This window comes from Populus nigra, chromosome 14, assembly GCF_951802175.1.
Source record: "Populus nigra chromosome 14, ddPopNigr1.1, whole genome shotgun sequence".
Lineage (NCBI taxonomy): Eukaryota > Viridiplantae > Streptophyta > Magnoliopsida > Malpighiales > Salicaceae > Populus > Populus nigra.
This window is the reverse complement of record NC_084865.1, coordinates 6,204,197-6,223,500: the sequence shown is the minus strand read 5'-3', so window position 1 is coordinate 6,223,500 and position 19,304 is coordinate 6,204,197. Positions and strand designations below refer to the sequence as shown.

Genomic DNA, 19,304 nt, shown 5'->3' with positions numbered 1-19,304 from the left:
ACACGCTCATTTCTTCAACTCAGAAAATTAAAAAAACGTGTTCATATTATATTCGGAGAAAAATGACAAAATAGAAATTATGTTCAAGTAAGCTTGTTTTCCAGCACTTTCTTTGCGTTTTAACACAGACAAATATATTTTTCTCACCCTGAGGGTTTTTTCTATTTGTCAAAAATCTACTTCTCTAGCTTTAAAGATGGGAAAATTCTTTCTATCATAGACCTCACCCATTGCTTTGTATAATATCCATGCTTATAATTTGTATACATTACTTATTGCTCAACAACTGAAGCTACAGGGATTTTGTACAAATAAGAGTAGATTAATTCGAACATTGATTGAGAAGGGAAAATCTTAAACATTAGAAATATAATTGATATTCCAAAGTAGAGAATTAAGATGTTGTACATGACAGAGAGAAAGAGAGTGAAGAGAGAATCCCGTGGACATGAATAAATCCTTAAAAACACAAAAAACATTGCCACCTCAAGCATATAAAAAGCAAATTACAAATATAGAGGAGGGAATAAATATAGAAAGAAGGAAGACTAAACTCAAGACTCCACTGCTACTGGTAGTACTAAGCCTTCTCAAGGAACTTGGTGGCCTTAGAAGGCCTGCCTTTCCAGCTTTCTTATAGGTAAAAGAATTGTGTTACGGTCACACTAGCTCGTAGCTTTCCAAGTTCTTCATGAATCCTCACAGCCCATCAAGAATAGATCCTCACAATAATCTATCAAACAAGACTAGGGTGTTTCTCAGAGGTGAATCTTGCAAGATTAAGCCCATCATCACAAAGAAAATAAGACTCCCAACCTCATCCAACACAATTGAAACATGAATACCAATAGACACTAATTAATAAACGGGGCTTATATTGCCCTTTAAGACATTCCAAAATAACAAAACCAAAAGTTAATCCAGTTTATATACCCTGGAGCACTCCCATGCCAAAAGCTCATACGAGTTGGGTTTTCATACTCTTTAGGTGCTAGAAGAGATGATCATTAATATAACGTGATGTCTTCACCTATCAGGACCATATATTTCCACAATAACGCCGTAAGAACCAAACTCAAGAGTGCTTAATCACCCAACTTAATATGATGATTTCTCAAAATTCAATATATATAAATAAAAGGTTGTTTACTATTTAAGATAATGGTTAATTAACATATTCACGTATTTAAACTTTTTCTTTTTAATTTAAGGAACTCCGAGCTTACAATAGAAGTTTTGGATACGTACAAAAATAATTCCAATTGAAAGGACTCAAAAACCCTCCGATGATAAAATTAATATATTTATAAAAAATGTATTAAATAAGTTAAAAGAGTCTTAATTTCTAAGAACAAAAATGTTTGTTCTTAAGTTTTAAGTCTCTTAATGCTATGAAATCTAAGTATTTTGAGCTAAAAAATCCTCTACTTTCAGTGATATTAATGAGAAACAAATATTTTTATGTATCATTAATAAGATAGTAAGTATGGTGAGTCTCTTAAAAGACCTTATATACATCTATAAGTATAGGAAAATCATTACCTTAGTATGAATAATTATTTTAGATGAAGATGTATGACGATTTATTATGTCTTTAACACTTATATTATAGAGGATTGTCTAAAATCAGATATAAAGCCTTAGAATTTGATAATGTCTTAATTTTTTGGGTCTTATATGTTTGTCAGACCCACGTTACCTTGGACTTGGCTAACTTTCAAGTCCAAGAACATTGGGTATGACATGTTTTTCAATCTCATGTTACCTTAAACTTAGCTGACTATCAAGTTCAAATATCTTAGGTTTAGCATGTTGGCCAAACCTATGTTACCTTGGACTTGGGTGATTGTCAAGTCCAAATACTATGGACTTGGTTGACCACCAAGTTCAAGTGTCTTGGATCTGACATGTTGACCAGACCTATGTTACCTTGAACTTGGATGTCAGCCAAGTCCAAGTGCCTTAGGTCTGGTATGTTAGCCAAATGCAGATTACCTTGGACTTGGGTGACTGTCAAGTCCAAGTATCTTAGATCTGGTATGTTTGCTAGACCCATTTGATTTAAGAATATTTTTATTTATGTTGATGATATCCTACTTACGGGTAGTAACTCTACTATGTTTCACTGCCTCATACATTTGTTGAGATCAGAGTTCAAGTTTCATGACTTAGACGTTGTTCATTATTTTCTGGGCATTAAAGTTCAGTCCACTAGTATGAATCTAATGTTATGACAACATAAGTATATTCTTGATATCCTTTCTCAGGCTGGTATGACCTCTTGCAAACCTGTTGATACTCTTCTCTCTACCTCCAAAGTTACCATACTGCCAAATCCCTTGTTTTCTGATCATACACGGTTTCGCAAATTATGGGTGCTCTTTAATATCTCACTTTCACGAGATAAAATATCCATTTTGCTGTTTACAGAGTCTGTCAATTTATGCATACTCCTATAGATTCTCATTACGTTGCTGTTAAAATCATTCTGTATTATCTTCAAGGTACGACATCTTATGGATTACATATCACTCGCAATTCCTCATTCGCTGTACATTGGTTTACGAATGTCGATTAGGCAGGTAGTATTGATGATTGTAAGTCTACGGGTGGTTACTTTTTTTCTTCGGTCAAACACTGATTTCGTGGAAATCAAGCAAGCAACGCACAGTTGCGTGCTCCTCTACTGAGGTTCAGTATTAAGCCTTAGCAAACGGCATTGCTGAGGTTATCTGGCTTCAGTATTTATTGACAAATCTATAGATCCTTTATGCCTCTGCTCCTATCATTTGGTGTGACAATCTTAGTGCTACTTATTTATCTGTAAATCTTATATTTCAAGCTCGTACTAAACATGTTAAAGTTGATTATCATTTTGTATGAGACAAGGTTGCGAAGAAAGAGATTTAGATTCGTTTTTATCTCTTCTCATGATCAACTTGTAGATGTCTTTATTAAGTCGTTTCCTACTACTTCTTTTACTATTTTTTTATTCAAGTTTCGGGTCGATCCTCCACCCACTGCTTCTTTTACTTGTTTTTTATTCAAGCTTTGGGTCTATCCTCCACCCTTTGCTTGAGGGGGCATCTATATATATATATATATATAGGACTACTCTAGTGTTGTAATCTTTACATTTACTAGTGTATACTATTCTACACGTATAAATAGAAAAAGTTGGTTAACTAATAGGTTAAACTTTTTATTATTCTTAATCAGATAGAATACATGTTTTTATATAATACCGTGTTTACAGAAGTCATTTTCATTTTAAAATCAGTCAAACAAAACTCGTAGGGAAATCATATTTTGAAAGGAAAAAATTATTATGTTAGGATTATGGTTTTTAATCAATTCAAACGAGGCCTACCATATCATCTCCTCTCAAGTAATGTTAATGTTAAGATATTGGAATATTCTCTCTTCAAGGAATAGAATTATATGGTTATGTTCATAGTTATTAAACCCAGCCCGGGGGTTGACCTGGCTAAGGGGTCGGGTCCCGGGTTTCATGGGTCAACCCGGTTCAACTCGGATCAACCTGAAAAAATTAAAAAAAATTAAAGTTTTAATATTTCATATGAAAAAATCCATGTAAATATAGATTATACATATTATGAAGTTTAAAAGAATATTTTAAAAAAAAATTTATCCCACATTAAAAAGATATTATGTTAAGCTTTTAAGTTAAAGTATTTAAACTAAAAAAGTTTTTTTATCCTATATTGAAAAAACATAACTTTTTCCTTGGAAACATAGAGTATATATACTAATGGGTTTCAAATCCCACATTGAAAAAATATAACTTTTTTCATGAGAACATAGAGTATATATATGAAAGGGTTTCAAATCCCACATTGAAAAGATATTATGTTATCCTTTTAAGTTGAAGTATTTAAACCAAAAGGTTTTTTATCCCACATTGAAAAAACATGACTTTTTTTCTTGGGAATATAGAGTATATATACTAATGGGTTTCAAATCTCACATTTGAAGAAAAAAAACCAGGTCTCGTCCGGGTTCACCCGGGTTTGCCACAGCCGATCTTTTATTAGACCCGGACCGGTCCAGCTACTGGGTAGACCGGGTCCCGGGTCGACCCGCCGGGCCGGGTTTAATAATAGTGGTTGTGTTTGTTTTTTAATTAAAATAATATTATATATTTATATATATATTAACACATTAAAATTATTAAAAAAAATATCTGAAAAATATTAATTTAATAATTTTTCAGATAAAAATAATTTAAAGATTACTTTAAAAAATAAGTTGATAAATACTCATAAAAATTCAGATTATAATGCAAAATCAAACACTTGGAAAAGTTAATTTTATCACAGTCTCATTATTCTTCGCTATAATCAATGGATTCAATGCTAAAACTCTCTAGAATCAATGCCCGTAGGCTGTTCCAGAAATTTAAACTAATGAATGTGAAAAAATAAAGGATGTGACTGCATTCGGGCGCAAAAAATATGAAAAAACTCTAATTATCCGTTTTAACAATAAAATAATTTTTAGGGTTTTATATTTTTTTTGGATTTTTTTTTTTAATTTGGATTGAAGTGAAATTAGACATGACTTAGCATGATGAAAACCCTTTTTATAGCAAATCCTAATGAGCATTCAAAGACACACACATCATCACCTGAGACGAGGAGACTTTGACAATTTTGCAACACACTTTTGTACAAAAATTGACAACAACTATTTCCTTGCACGTCTAAAAAAACTTGTCTTTCTTAACGTACCTCTGTTCGTATAAGTCAAGGAGGTGGGGTTGTTTTTTTTTTTAATTTTCTTCTTTTCTTCGATTCTTTATTTTTTTTATTTTTAAAATTTTTATTTTTTAATATTTATTTAAATTTAAATTTTTTTTCAAATTATTTTAATTTATTTTCTATAAAATTATTGTAGTCTCAAATAAATTTTAATACCTAATTTACACTTAATTTCACAAGAATCTATTTCTATTATCATAAAAAATAGTTTTAAAAAATAAAATTCTTAAATTTAGCGTAGTCTATCAACTGAATCATAAATTTGAGGGGTTATGATACAAAACTTAAGTTGACATATCATTAACAAAAAATCATTTTGATTTTTTTAAAAGCCAAACCATATTTTTTACCGATTATATAGGTTGTTTTTAGACCTGTCAAGTCAACTAGATTATATCAAGACAACTTCTATACGATTTAATTTTAAATTCCAGCTAGGCAAAAAGTTGGGTTTCAAGGTTTCATGGTTAACCTATTGGGATGAGTTTAAAAACAATAATGCCAATTAGTTACTTGTGCCTTGAATATTTTTTTTTATATTATGTTATTTTTTTTAAATCAACCTGTAATGTAGCGTGATCGTGAAAACTAGCTATTACTACTCTATTAAAAGAATTAAACAAGTTTATGGTACTTCACTATTTATATGAATAATGAAGCACTTTAGATTTTTCTTTTAAATTACTTTTTATTTTATTTTATTTTAATTCTAACTTTCAAATTTTTTTTCTTCCTTTAATATTTTATTGATTTTCAATTGTTCCTAATTTGTTTTGGTTTTCTTTTTATAAAGTTATCCCCGTTTTAAACAAATATCCTGACATTTGATTAATGCTAAATTTTTTCAAGTATCTTTTTTTTGTTATTATATCATTAAATAAAAAATAATAAAAAAATAAAATTTTTAAATCATATGGAGTCCATAATTTTTTTTTTAAGTCAAACCATATCTTTATCGGTTATCCAGGTTGCTTGTAGACATATCAAATCAACTGGGTCACCTAGAATCAATTCTTTTGTGGGTTAATTTTAAACTTGAGTTAGGTAAGAAGTTTGGTCGAATGGTTTCAAGTTTGACCTGCTGTATAGAGTTTAATAACAATGTTAAATAATTTCGATCCTTTTTTTATTCCATCTTCTAATTTTCTTTCTTACAATTGAATCTTTTTTTGTCCTGTTTTAAAAAAAAAATTATCTTTCAATATGTGATTGATCTTGAATTAATATTCATAATTTATTTTGTTTTGCTTTCTATAAGGTTATCGTTGTTTCAAATAAATATCTTGACATTTAGTTGATGCTCAATTTTACAAATATCTATTTTTTTATTATATCATTAAGTAAAAAATAGTTTTAAAAAACTACTCCATAATTTGGGTTGCATGTTTAATAGATTAAGCCTCAAAGCTCGAGTAGATCTATATTTCGTTATCTCAATATTTTAAAATTAATTTTTAAAAGTTAAATCATGTTTTTTTACTGGTTGTTAAGTCAATTAAGTCATGTTAAAACAACACCCATACAATTTAATTTGAAACTCGAGCTAGACAAAAACTTAATCAAAAGTTTTTATAGTTGATCAATTGAGTTTGATTTAATAACAATACTACATAATTCTCCAGGCCTAAATATTTTTTTAGGTTCAAAAGTTTTTTGATTCAACACCTTTTTTCAATCCTTTTCCCAAAATATTAATTTGTTTTTCTTTTCAGCTTTTGCATTAAGTATCTAACACATATTTTATTGTAAACAAAAATAACTAGTCGTCATCTCCTTTAAAAGGAGGATTTTCACTTTTATTTCAGTGAATTGAATTTTTGCACGAGACATCATTTTTAAAGAAATATCTCATGCCATGAACCTCCTGCCTAAAATATCTAGTTCCAAAGAACCAATAGAAGCTACAAATTTACAACCTCCTTCCCCCCCACCATTTGTTATCTTTTGTGTGAGGAGAACAAAATGCCTGCTGGTTGCCTGCCTTCTTTATACACGCCATTTGCTTCAATGACAACCAGAATCTTAACCCCAAAAACCTTCACTTCCTTCCCTCCGACGTCGTCTAGGAAAACATGTAACTATTCTATGACATGTAGGGCTACTTCATCGTCATCGTCATCGTCATCGTCTTCTTATTCATCAATCACAGACTTTGATCTCTATGATCTTCTAGGTATAGATAGCTCAAGTGATCATTCACAGATAAAAACAGCTTACAGGACTTTGCAGAAAAGATGTCACCCTGACATAGCAGGGCCAGCAGGACATGACATGGCTATTATACTCAACGAAGCTTATTCACTTTTGTCTGATCCAAATTCACGTTTGGCTTACGATAAGGTCAGTTTGTTATTATCCATACATTAGAGAAACTAAGGTTGAATTTTCCGACCGTGGATGTGTTGTGTTTCTGTGGTCTATCATCGACATAGAAACGATAAAATATGAACAGATTTTAATCATGCATGTCGAGAGTTGTGGCCCAACCATGGTTAATGAGTTCTTATCTTGGCCCGATAGGTTTTTGATGTCTTAGGGCTTACTTGTTAGTGCAACCCAAATGAACTTTTTTGAGGATTTCTAACATGATGAACTTTTTTGAGTTCTTATCCTGGCCCGATTATGTACATAATTAATCTCAAGCTCTAACATTATTAAGTCACCATAGCTACAAGACCACCCAATTTTTTTATCATGAAGCACTTGTTAAAGAGAAATTTTAGTCAAATTTCTTAAATTACGGTCAATTTAATTACGAACCAAGTTTGTAGCAGGACATGATTGAGTAATTCTTTAGGAGGATGAAGCAATGTGTAATGCATTTTTAGATTCTTGTGTTTTGCCTAGATGTGAGAATATCTCTTTATTTGATTTTATTGTTCATTTGCTGTACAGGAACAGGCAAAGATGGCAGAACTTCGTGGCTACTCTGGCAAACCAATATATTCAGTATGGTTTGGCTCAGAAAGTGAACAAAGAGCGGTTTTTGTCGATGAAGTGAAGTGTGTTGGTTGCTTAAAATGTGCCTTGATTGCAGAGAAAACGTTTGCTATCGAATCACTTTACGGAAGAGCAAGAGTTGTTGCCCAATGGGCTGACCCTGAGCACAAAATCCAAGCTGCAATAGACGCATGTCCTGTCGATTGCATCTCGTAAAGATCATAGATCTTTCAAATAGTTGAATACATTGATTTCTGCTGCTAGTGACACAAGACAGTTATAACAAAATAAATTCATTTTGTTTGTAATTTTCCTGAGACAAATGCAGGACTGTGGAGAGGTCAGACTTGGCAGCACTAGAGTTCCTGATGTCCAAGCAGCCTCGAGGCAGCGTACGAGTTGGTGTAGGCAATACAGCCGGAGGGCGTGTCTCAAACATTTTCATAGATGTTAAAAAATTCCAAAACAGATTTGTTGATGCCATGAACAAAGCCAACCCTCAGAACTCCATGGTAACTTGATCACACCATTAGGTTAATAAACATTAGTTATGAACCGATGGCAATTGACATCAACTATAACATGATTAACCATAGAATATTTTCATTTCAGGAATCTGACCTGCAAAGAGAAGCAAGAATATCAGCTTTCCAAGCAATTAGATCAATCTCAAATTGGCTTTACTGGCAATCACCAAAAGCTAGAGCAGACTCACCAGAATCTTGTCAAAAGCTGGTAAGGATCGTCAGAAAATCTCCTCAGCCAAATATCAACAAGATTCGGGAGGCTGCTGCTGCAAGAAAGAAAGCAAGAGAGAGCACAAGGCCCTTTCGTCAAACCCCATCAAGTTCCTTATATTATGACGAGTATTGGATTCCATCAACTCAGTTTCTTCCCGCCTCGATCAATAGTTCTAGCTCCAGAGCCACCCCAGAGACTTCACATACTAAAGAACCAAAGAAGCTTGAGAAAGATAACAGGGGAGAAGAGAAAAGGCAAACAAATCCCATAAGATGGGAAATACCAATGGTGCCTGCAATAATTGCAGCTGTTATAATACATTTGCAAGTAGGAGAAGGGACAGGTGGTAGATTGAATGAGCATGTCGGTGGTTCGTTCGCATTGGAGATTGTAAATAGCTCTTGGTTACAAGTTACATTAGCTGGGATTACATGGTATTTGATTGGTTTAGCAATTATAGGAGTAGTGGAAGCAATTCGCAAGAGGTAATAGTACAAAAGAAGAGTAATACTTCGTACCTTGAAATGTATTTGATGTAAAATGCATTGCTGTGGATCTGATATATACGTAAATAGACAATTAAAAAGAGCAATATCTTCTTTGTATCATAGATATTAAACTTGATCCGGGGTTAACCTGGTCAAGAGACCAGGTCTCGAGTTTTATAGGTTGTTTAACTCGGGTTCACTTGGATCAATCCGGAAAAATTAAAAAAAATTTAAAGTTTTAATATTTTATATGAAAAATTAAGAAAAAAATCCATGTAAATATAGGCTATACATATTGTAAATAATGAAGTTTAAAAGAATATTTTAAAAAGTTTTTTATCTCACGTTAAAAAAATATTATGTTAAGCTTTTAAGTTAAAGTATTTAAATCAAAAAAATTTATTATCCCACATTGAAAAAATATAGGTTTTTTCTTATAAACATAGAGTATATATATAATAGGTTTCAAATCCCACATTGAAAAAACATAGTTTTTTTTCTTGTGAACATAGAGTATATATAATAATGAGTTTTCATTCTCACATTAAAAAGATATTATGTTATCCTTTTAAATTGAAGTATTTAAACCAAAAAGTTTTTTATCCCATATTGAAAAAACATAATTTTTTGACTGGGTTTGACCGGGTCATTACACTGACCGGTTTTTTGACAAAGTCGGACCGGTCCAGCTCCCGGGTCGGCCGAATCCTGGGTTGACCCGTCAAGCCAATCCAGGTTTAATAACTATGCTTTGTATCACCCCAACAAATAATTATGGAAATTAGAGAGTTAAAGGAAAAGGAGTTAAAGTAAAAGTTGTTTTGTTATTTTTTGAATTGAATACATTTTTAGTTCCATCATTGAAATTGATTTTTATAATTTGTTTTATTTGTTTTATACTGTTATTTCAGCACTTGACATGGGTCTCAAAGACTAACTAGAATTAACTCGAGTTATTTTTTTAATTATATTTTTTAATTTTATTATTCAACACTAGTTTGATTAAATATTCATATTCATAATTGTTTTTTATTTGCTTTTTATAGAATTATTATGATCTCATGACTTGAATCGTCGGTTAATCCGATTGACTTAATTTTTTTTAATTGATTTTTTTAAAATTGTATCCTTTAACATTGAATTGATTGGTAATTAAGTTTTATAATTTATTTTAATTTTTCTTATATGGTTATCTCAATCTCATAATTCAAGTTTAATAAGTTAACCGGGTTTACTCATGTAATTTTTTTTATATCTTTTTTTATAGTAGTCTAACACACACGCATACAAGATAGTTCCAAGATTTGCTGGGGGAACATGCCTACTCCTCACTTGTTGAATCTTTCACGAAATAAATTAGAAGGAGACATGCCAAGGTGCCTTTGCAAAACTCAGTCATTTGCTGTGCTGAAGATTTCTCACAACCAACTGATTGATGCAAGATTCATCAGTAACATCACTTCACTTCTCTCAAACATTTAGATCTCTCTGATAATTTGTTTGCTGGGGAATTCTCTTCGTAACTTAACAAAGATCGAGTCCTTCATCATCTCACGTAATGGTTTCAAAATCGCTCACCTTGACATTTCTCGTAACGCAAATTTAACCTGAACTAGAAAAGCGGCAAAAATGTCTGCAGGTTCATGACCACACCTTGCAATTCCTAGATTTATCTTACAGTTTACTTGTTGAGAGCATTCCCTGTTTGCTGCTACACAATGTCTCTTCAGAATTGCTGATAAGAGGAAACAATTTGAATGGTTCATCCCCAAGAAGATATATAAAACATATGCTGGTGCAATTCTGCATAGCAAAACAATAAGAGAGAGAGGGAGGGAGGGAGGGAGGGAGAGATTGCATTTGGTGCTTTAATTAAAATTCTCCTCTCCCATTTGTTACCTTCACCAACTTTGCCACCAAAACTATTGTTACTGTCAAGAACCTCTCATCGTCTCCACCACCACCTTCTTCAATAGATAGTAACTAATAAATGAAAAACTTACTGAAACTCATATCCAAAATCCAATAAATCCCACTCACTTTCCTCCAAAAACCAACTAATTCAGTGACTCCATCCTCTCAACCGCTTAAAATCATCAAGATTTCTTAACATAATTACATGAATCTTCAATTCCGTTCTTCCGGTTGAAATACTTTTCCATCAGCATGTTTGCTTTTACAGAATGCAGAGGGTGTCCTATCTTATCTGTCCTAACACTAATAACTTATCAAAAAAAATCCCATAGGATCTGGGAATGTTGAAATTAATCCTTCTGCCTCAGCATGGAATAACAAGTTCTCCATTATATATTCGTGCAGTACTGGAATCTATGTATTACAATAATCGTGGCATCTACCTTCAATAGAGTAAGGATTGATCAGGATGTTGCTTTTAGCAAGTTGATTGATTAATAAAAAAAGTAAAAGCTATCTAATTACACAGTCCACAGCAAAGCAAGACGAATATGACCCGGCCCACAAGCTGGAGAGAAACCTACAACCATTTTCTTTCTTTTTCCTCATCTAGTTTTGAAGCTCACGTCATTCTATTTGTAGATAAAGCAAACTCTAATCATAATTTAGATTCTCGGGTTTAGATTCTCGGGTTTGGCTCAGGTTAATGACACTGAATCAGAGATTTGTATTATTTTTATTATTATCTTGGAGGGATTCAGAACTCAGGCTCCGCAGACAAACCAATAAACACCGTGAGGCTTAGGATGGAAAGTGAACACAGCAGTTTCGGGCGCAGAAAACATTTGCAATAATTAGCTTATGGAAGAGTTGTGGAATATGCCTTCTCATATACTTCTCTTTAACTGTCTTGCCCATTTCTATTAAAGTCAAGTCTCCTAGTTTTTGGTAGATTTCTCGACTCTTAGTAAATAACTCCAACAAAATAACGAAACTTCTTGAAACATCAAATGCAAAATTCATTAGTGTTGTGCATTCAAGGTTATTGCTTTCTTATCTCTTGAGCACTATCCTTCCATCAACACTTTCTTCACACCAGTGAAACACACGCTGTGGAAGCTCATCGTCTGTGCTCAATTGCATTTTCATACATGATGACCCGTGTGTGTGTGCACACATACATACTGACAAATACCGAGTATGAATACTGTTTCAATTCTAGAATAGTTGCCGAGTTCAACGCGTCGTCCATGTCCAAAGCATGGAACTGGTTATCCACACCAACCAGTATTACAACATGAGATTTTGAATTAACCAGGGCATCCCCACTTTTGTTCTAAAAGACAAGTTTGACACAAGCATGCATGTTTTCAAGGCAATCTCCTACAGTTCAAACAATTAGCAAAAGTATTTAGTAGCGGTACTTTGTGGAGTAGTCTTTTGGAGCAATGACAAGACCACGACCCTTCCTTGCACCCCGGTAGACAGTCTCAACAATGTCAATGAATTCCTGCTTGTCTTTGAGAGCCCAGTTGATCTTGTTGTTATTACCAGTTCCAAGATCAATCATAATATGCTTGTTCCTGAAGAAGAACATGACAGTAGATGGATCATACAACTCATACATGGTGTTAAAATCAGGAACCTCTGTGATGTCCACCAGGTATATCACAGCAAAATTCTTTATCGTTTCTGCTACTGATGCCAACACTTCGTCCATCTGAAAAAGAAGAGATGAAAATGATTAATGAGGCAATAACTGGAAATGCTATCTCCCCAATAAAGAAAACAACTTAACTAACTCAACATCATCAAATTTCAACATGCAGAGCCAATATATATAATGGAAGCAGTTACAAGCAAGTGTTGTCAACCTACAGAATTATAAAAAAGTAAGGGGCTAGAATCATTGAGATCCTTTCACAAAAGGTATATCTTTAATCAATCATAATGACCAACCGGGGCATGGTAACCTCTAACAACTGAGATTCCAGATAGGCAAAACTTCTCACTTTGCAGAACATATGTTGATTCTAAATTCATTACACACTTCCACAGAAATGAAACACCGAAAAACAGTCAAAAGGAAAAGGAACATTTAACAGAGGTTCAGAACCAAACCAATCCAAAAGCACTGGTCAAGAAGCAAGCTCTTTTTAATTAAGGTTAAAAAGTCGAGACAATAATAAACCAACAAGGGAATTTGCAAACAAGAATCTAGAAGGCATACAATAACTTATGCATTCTCAAAGTCTCGGGTATTGTAGAAAGGAATGGAAGAGCCAACGACAATTAGATTTTTGTAAACAGTTCAAAATTGTAGGCTGTTGCTAAACAAATGTAAGGCAAAAACAAAGTCTACAGGGAAGGCAATAAGACTGGAAATGCTTTTACTAACTTTCTCCAACTGAAGGTCAACATGGATCAGCAAATTTAATTCCCACTTGCACTTTAACAGGATAAAACACAGGATCTACTATGAACCCAGTTACACTTTCACGAGATAAAACACAAGATCTACTATGAACCCAGTTTTCTGCCATCTATATAACATTCAAATTCAAAACATTTTTTTTCAATGTGTCTCAAACAACCTCAATGGCCTTCGCAGAAACTACAAATTTAACAAAAACCACAAAAAAATGATAATACTAAAAATAAAATGAAAATCTTCAAATAACATGTTGTTCAATAGTCCAAAAGCATTCTATAATTAAGATGGTTCACAAGATTAGAGTCGTTGATCAACATCTAGGATTGCAAACACTCATACACTTATAAAGACATTTTCTTTCTAAACTACACATAGGAATCCAATTTTATTAAGATGTAAATCAGCAAATTAGCAGTTCAACAGCAACTCATGAGTCAAATTAGCTTAAAGTTACATATCAAAATAAAAAAAGCTCATTAAAATGTACTTAAGTATTCACAAACAGTTCGCAAACACTGCTAAAAAAGGGTCTCCCTTTACACAGACTCAAAATGAACCAAAATGCAGAGTAATAATAAAGGTCGCAAACACTGCTAAAATAAAGTCTCCCTTTACGCATACTCAGAATGAACCAAAATCCCGAGTAATACCTTTTATTGATCAATTTTCCAAACTTTTCCTAATTTTCCCCCGTAAACTCAACAGCTAAATTTCACAATTTGAGCTTAATTATAACCAAACCCAACTTGAATTATAAATCCAAAATCATGGGACTTCACAAAACAAAGAAAAACACCCACTTATGCGGGAAACCCACCACAGATGCGAGAAACCCACTTCATAAATCCCACTAATAACACCCAGAAACACAAAAAGAGCATAATTTTACCAAACATCAAAACACAAACAACAAAAACAAATATTAGGGCTTTAAAAAATGAGGGATTCTCAAACCCACCATAATTATACAATTTTATGAGAAATCCATTCACAAAACCCACTATAAGTCCCAAAAACCACAGAAATATAAATATAAAAAAAATTTGGGAATTTGTTGTAAACCTGCATACAAGTTTCATCCCAATCATGACCAAATCGAATGACTACCAATCGCTCTTCTTCAGCTAGAATCGCCTGGTCTACAGCCCATCCTGAGTGCAGGTGAGGTAGCAAGTACGACATCTCTCTCTCTCTCTCGGACAAGAATTTTCTAGGCTATCTTCGATTGAATTAAAACGAAACAGTCCGTGATTCTTATGGCGATTTTTCTCCGTGCGCGTTCATTGTACTCACACGTGTGACCAATAAGACTGCAGATTTCAAGTCTACTTGGGCCCAACTAGCAAGAACTGACCTTACTTAGGAAGTAGACCAAAGCCCATAAACCGGGTCTCTTCTATGTTGTTTATTGTGTTTGGTCCGAGTCTCGGAGAGAAAATGCACGGAAGCAAGAGAACAAAAAGGTAAAACTTTCCTAGTTTGAATCTTTTCTCCTCCTATTCTACTAAAAATAGATTTTACTTAATTCGAATCAGATTTTATTTTTCTCACATTCCATGATCCAATTTGCCATTACATAATATGACTATATTTGTAGTCTTAAAAAATATCAAAACAGGAAAGAAGGAAGAACAAGCTAAGAGAGGAGGGGAGGGTTAGGCACCTGCATGCAGGTGTCATCCCAGTCATGACCGAATCTGATGATGACCACACGTTCCTCCTCCGCTAAGATGGCTTGATCCACTGCCCATCCAGAGTGCAAGTGTGGTAGCAAGTACGACATTTCCACCCAACGTTTGAAAGCTAAAAGGCTGAGAGGTTTATCAGGAAAGAAAAATACCAAAGGCTAAATGCAAGAAGATGATGCAGCATGGTGGTGATTTGGGCTTCCTTGTTTTAATTTTCAATACAGTGACCAGAAGGCTCTGGAACAAGCTGGGGCTTTCTTTCGGGTTTTTTCCCCTTCTTTTTCATGTCAGATTCCTTGGGAACTTGGGAAGCCACGTGTATCTTCTTAATTGCTTGTTCATAACGACATGAAACTATAATATAAACTGTAAAATTATACATAAGTGTTTTTTAATTAATTATATAGATAATTTGAGCTAAATGGTAAACAATAGTACAATATAGTTAAGATAAAAGTAAAATAAATAATATAAAAGTTCAACTATTTTAAAATATTTAGTTCAAGTAAAAATTTATGTATAATGTAACTTAAAAATCTCTTATATTATAATTATGTTCATAAAAAATTTTTTAATTAACGATCAATAATCTTAAAACAAATATTTTATTAGTGTTTTATGTAAATTAAAACCAATATTATTCCTTTAATTTTTTTCATTATACATCAAGATTATTATTATCTTAAAGATTATTACTACTCGTATTAGTATCATTACTAATAGAATATTAATACTATTATCAATACCAACTTCAATATTGTTAACAATATTTAATTTGCACTAAATTTTTCTTAAATTTTTATTAGTATGTATACTATGTTACCATCCCACATCATATCTGATACTATTGGATATTTTTTTTAATCAACATGGATGTCTGGATCAGTTTGTGTGCACCTAACTCGACTAATCTTATAAGTTCTAAAGTTAACAACCATATAAGCCTCTAGTAGCCCTGGGGTTTATGACACTCGAATTAGTAACATTTGGGAAGCAAATTTAGGATCTAATAAGCTGAGCTATACCCCTCAATATTATTATTAAAATTTTATTTAAATGTCATGTGATCAATAGTTCAATAATCAATTCAAATTATTCATCTAAACAATTTATAAAAGATTGTTAATCTAGAATTAAATTCTATACTACAATGAAGCGAAGCAATCGTACACCGTCCAACTTTAGCAAACAATTATTGATACAAAAAGGGAAAGAAACTATTATACAAAATTATTGATAGTCGGTCGACATGTTATTCAATCCGGTACGTACTGAAGACAAATGGTTGGAATGCTTGGTTATTATGCACTCTATCCAATACATTCATATCTTGTCAGGCATGAATGATGAAACAAATAAATGTATAATTTATTGAAGTGAAGATTCTTATAAGATCAAGCTCAATAAATCGGGCATAATCACATTCACAGAGATTTGCATGAGTTCACATGACAAAGGACAAAAGTAGGGCATAATTACACCATGGACACAATTGCATGCTAGAAACAAAGATTAGAGAGAGAGAGGAGGGGTCAGCCCTCCTGGGCTTTGCAAAAACTCTTGAAGACACATATAAGAGTCAAGTGCTGGCAGAGCTTGGAGCAATTTCCTTTTCCTGGGCTTTGCATTTGTGTATACAGAATAAGGAATATGGGTCAGGGACTGAAAAGGACACTTAGCTAGATGCAGAAAGAGAGCTGCTCATCCATTTGGAAATGGAATCTTAACCCTTCTAGACTTCAAGTGTCCAAATTCACGTTCAATTTTATTAGGTTTTGTTCCAATTCTTTGAGAGAAGAAAAAACCTCTAATCAGTGCAAGTTTAGAGGCTCTGCATACATGAAAACGTAAAAAAGATTGAAAGCAACGTTAGCTCCACTTGCTTGCAGGCATAACTGGGAAAGCTCAGAATTCATTGCACTCACAAAAGGTAGCCAAATATTCTTTTTCTCCATCCACTAAATTCCCAACTAAACCATTGCGTCTAAATTCAACCTAGGAGTCCATATTGAATAATGGTTGGTTTTCAAGAGAATTCATACATTAATCTTTGGAAATCATTAAATTTGAATAAGGCTCAATTTAGTAATAGAAATCATCACACTGGAAGCCTAATCGAAAACGATGAAATGGGCCTCCAAGTATCAATGACAGGCCCGGTCAAGCAGAGAAAATTTTGGTTGTGACAGCCAAATGTTTGAAATACCCTTTAAAGGGTCTGGTAATTTGATTCATAGCAAAATCCCTAGCCAATGTGCCTATTGATATTATCCAGTTAAAGCCTTGAAGGCTATTCCTTCTCCAGAGAAACTACAGTTTAAGAAATTTGAGTAAAATGTAGCATAGTCGGCCAGAGCAGTGGAAGGAATATATTCCATCATGGGAATTAAGAGGTTGACATAAATAAAGAAGGATCAGAGAATAGATGTCTATGAGGAGGCAAAATGCAAGTGAATTATGATGAGCTATTGTATTTGCAACCTTCATTGAATACGATTATTCATTTCAGCTATAAATAGGCTTCAAACACTTGGTATTTGCATTGCAGATATATATACGAGAAGAAGAGTGGTCAAATATGAAGATAAGAGTGCTGTTTTCTAGCCAAGGATGACTTGCTCGTTAGCCCTTGAAAGATGTTTCAAATTTAGGCTGCATATGCTCAGAACCTTTTTCTGGCTTCAGGCAATCACCTTGGCTAAATGACAGGCTCTTCTCATTCGTATTAGGCTTTTCTCTTCTTACCATGACAGTCCTCCTACAACATGATCTTGGTGTCAGTTAATATTTGAGATCCTATATGCTAGAGGGAGAATTGAGAGGAAGAGAGGTTTTGCATGAAGACCAGAGTCTAATTTCATAGCTAAGATGATTTCCTTTTGTTCAACTGGGTTCAGCATATATATATACTACATGTCTAGAACCAATGGATCCTAGGAAAACTCCTTGGCTATGCTGAAAGGCTCTTCTCTCAAATGTCAGTCCTCCTTTTCTTCTACCATAGGATCTTGACATCAGCTTGCAATCTGATTAACTTTCATACTTCATAACAGGCACATAGCGCCGGCAAAATGCACAGACAAATGTTGTGTTAAAAAAATAGATGGTGGCCGAATCCCTGCAATGTTTCATTACTAGGTTTTAGGATGCAGCGTTTCCTTCTCCATCTTGTTTTGCAGGTCATTCATAGTCAAGATTTGCAGTAGCCTTATAGCATTGAACAAATTACTGTAGTGTGGTGATCTAGACATTTATAAATTTTAGAATTCATTTCTTCATATAATTAAAAAATTCTAATCAATGGATATTACCTCCAAAATTCCTTTTGCTTAACAGCTTTATTATCAAGTCGATACTGCATAAAATGCATGCAGAAGGTTGCAGACTAGCATGCGAGATAGGAAAGTGAAGGGCTTGTCCAAGAAAAACATCGATATGTAATTCCACCAAACAATCTATTGGGGTACCTGTTATTACTTCATGTCAATCGAGTGTTTTGCTCGCTTTAAGCTCAATAAATCTTAATTGGACTAGCGATAGTTGTTGCTTAACAAGTCAATATATATAAGGACAAACTCAAGAATGCTGTTAATGAGGATATATTACTAGGGGTGAATAAGGAGTCTTGCAACGACCAGCTAAGGCTAGATAAAAAAAAAAAAACTCAGGAAACAAACAAGCAGCAATAATAAATTGCACAAACCTCCTACTAATCATGGATTTAGTTATTGTTATTAGCCATATCACAGATTACGCAGCACAAAAACTATTTCCCAAAGGTAAACCATGTCATCATGCAGTGTGAATAAAATGTTATGCTAAATAAATCCTAAATGAACCTCTAGTTGTTGATCAATAATAACATTGGTTATACGTGGTATTGATATTATTGATGTAAATATATTTAATTTAATAATAAAAGTTTATTTATTTTTAATATTGATTAAGTATTTTATTAATGAATTACATATTTGATCAATGAATCTAAAATAAAAATAAAATTCTTAGAACAAAAATATTTTACAAAAAAAATTATAAATTTATTATAATTATAGATTCCTATTCAACATCTCATTATCAGCAAAGATAGTCATGTTGATGCAAAAACCTTTACAAAGTCAACCAATGCAAAACTACCTCTCCTATCCTATTATGGAAAATGCGTTGACTTTAGTTTGCTTTATAGGTGGGGAGCCTCTCAATTTGGTTGATGCGGAGAATTTGGAATATTGACCCAATTGTGAAGCGTGGGAAAAAGCTTCGGATAGCAGAAAACTTTATCTATCTTATAACAATTGAATCAAGAAAGGTGTCACCT

The 19,304-nt window shown here is 33.1% G+C and overlaps 2 protein-coding genes across 3 annotated transcripts; one reads left to right on the top strand and one right to left on the bottom strand.

Moving 5' to 3' along the window:
- Window positions 1–6,592: 6,592 nt before the first annotated feature.
- Window positions 6,593–9,054, top strand: LOC133672675 (chaperone protein dnaJ C76, chloroplastic). Its single transcript, XM_062093160.1, has 4 exons — window positions 6,593–7,121; window positions 7,677–7,933; window positions 8,050–8,233; window positions 8,334–9,054. The coding sequence occupies exons 1-4, from the start codon at window positions 6,744–6,746 to the stop codon at window positions 8,949–8,951; spliced, it is 1,437 nt and encodes a 478-aa protein (XP_061949144.1). The 5' UTR covers window positions 6,593–6,743; the 3' UTR covers window positions 8,952–9,054.
- Window positions 9,055–12,063: 3,009 nt separating this feature from the next.
- Window positions 12,064–15,122, bottom strand: LOC133672256 (thioredoxin-like protein YLS8). 2 transcript variants are annotated; one of them, XM_062092623.1, is made up of 2 exons: window positions 14,962–15,122; window positions 12,064–12,584 (listed from the first exon to the last, which is right to left on the bottom strand). In XM_062092623.1, exons 1-2 carry the CDS (start codon window positions 15,079–15,081, stop codon window positions 12,276–12,278), a joined length of 429 nt encoding a protein of 142 aa, XP_061948607.1. In that variant the 5' UTR covers window positions 15,082–15,122; the 3' UTR covers window positions 12,064–12,275. The 2 variants fall into 2 exon arrangements, with proteins under 2 accessions (XP_061948607.1, XP_061948606.1); XM_062092622.1 differs by lacking the exon at window positions 14,962–15,122 and adding an exon at window positions 14,361–14,542.
- Between the last annotated feature and the right edge of the window lie 4,182 nt (window positions 15,123–19,304).

What these genes read in the sequence shown, in the direction of transcription:
- LOC133672256 (XM_062092623.1), bottom strand. Translation starts at nt 15,081, where the DNA reads ATGTCGTACTTGCTACCACACTTGCACTCTGGATGGGCAGTGGATCAA. An exon ending in GGGATGACACCTGCATGCAG is followed by an intron (nt 12,585 to 14,961) that starts GTGCCTAACCCT and finishes CTTCTTTTTCAG; the next exon opens with ATGGACGAAGTGTTGGCATC.
- LOC133672675 (XM_062093160.1), top strand. Translation starts at nt 6,744, where the DNA reads ATGCCTGCTGGTTGCCTGCCTTCTTTATACACGCCATTTGCTTCAATG. An exon ending in CACGTTTGGCTTACGATAAG is followed by an intron (nt 7,122 to 7,676) that starts GTCAGTTTGTTA and finishes TTTGCTGTACAG; the next exon opens with GAACAGGCAAAGATGGCAGA. An exon ending in TGTCCTGTCGATTGCATCTC is followed by an intron (nt 7,934 to 8,049) that starts GTAAAGATCATA and finishes AGACAAATGCAG; the next exon opens with GACTGTGGAGAGGTCAGACT.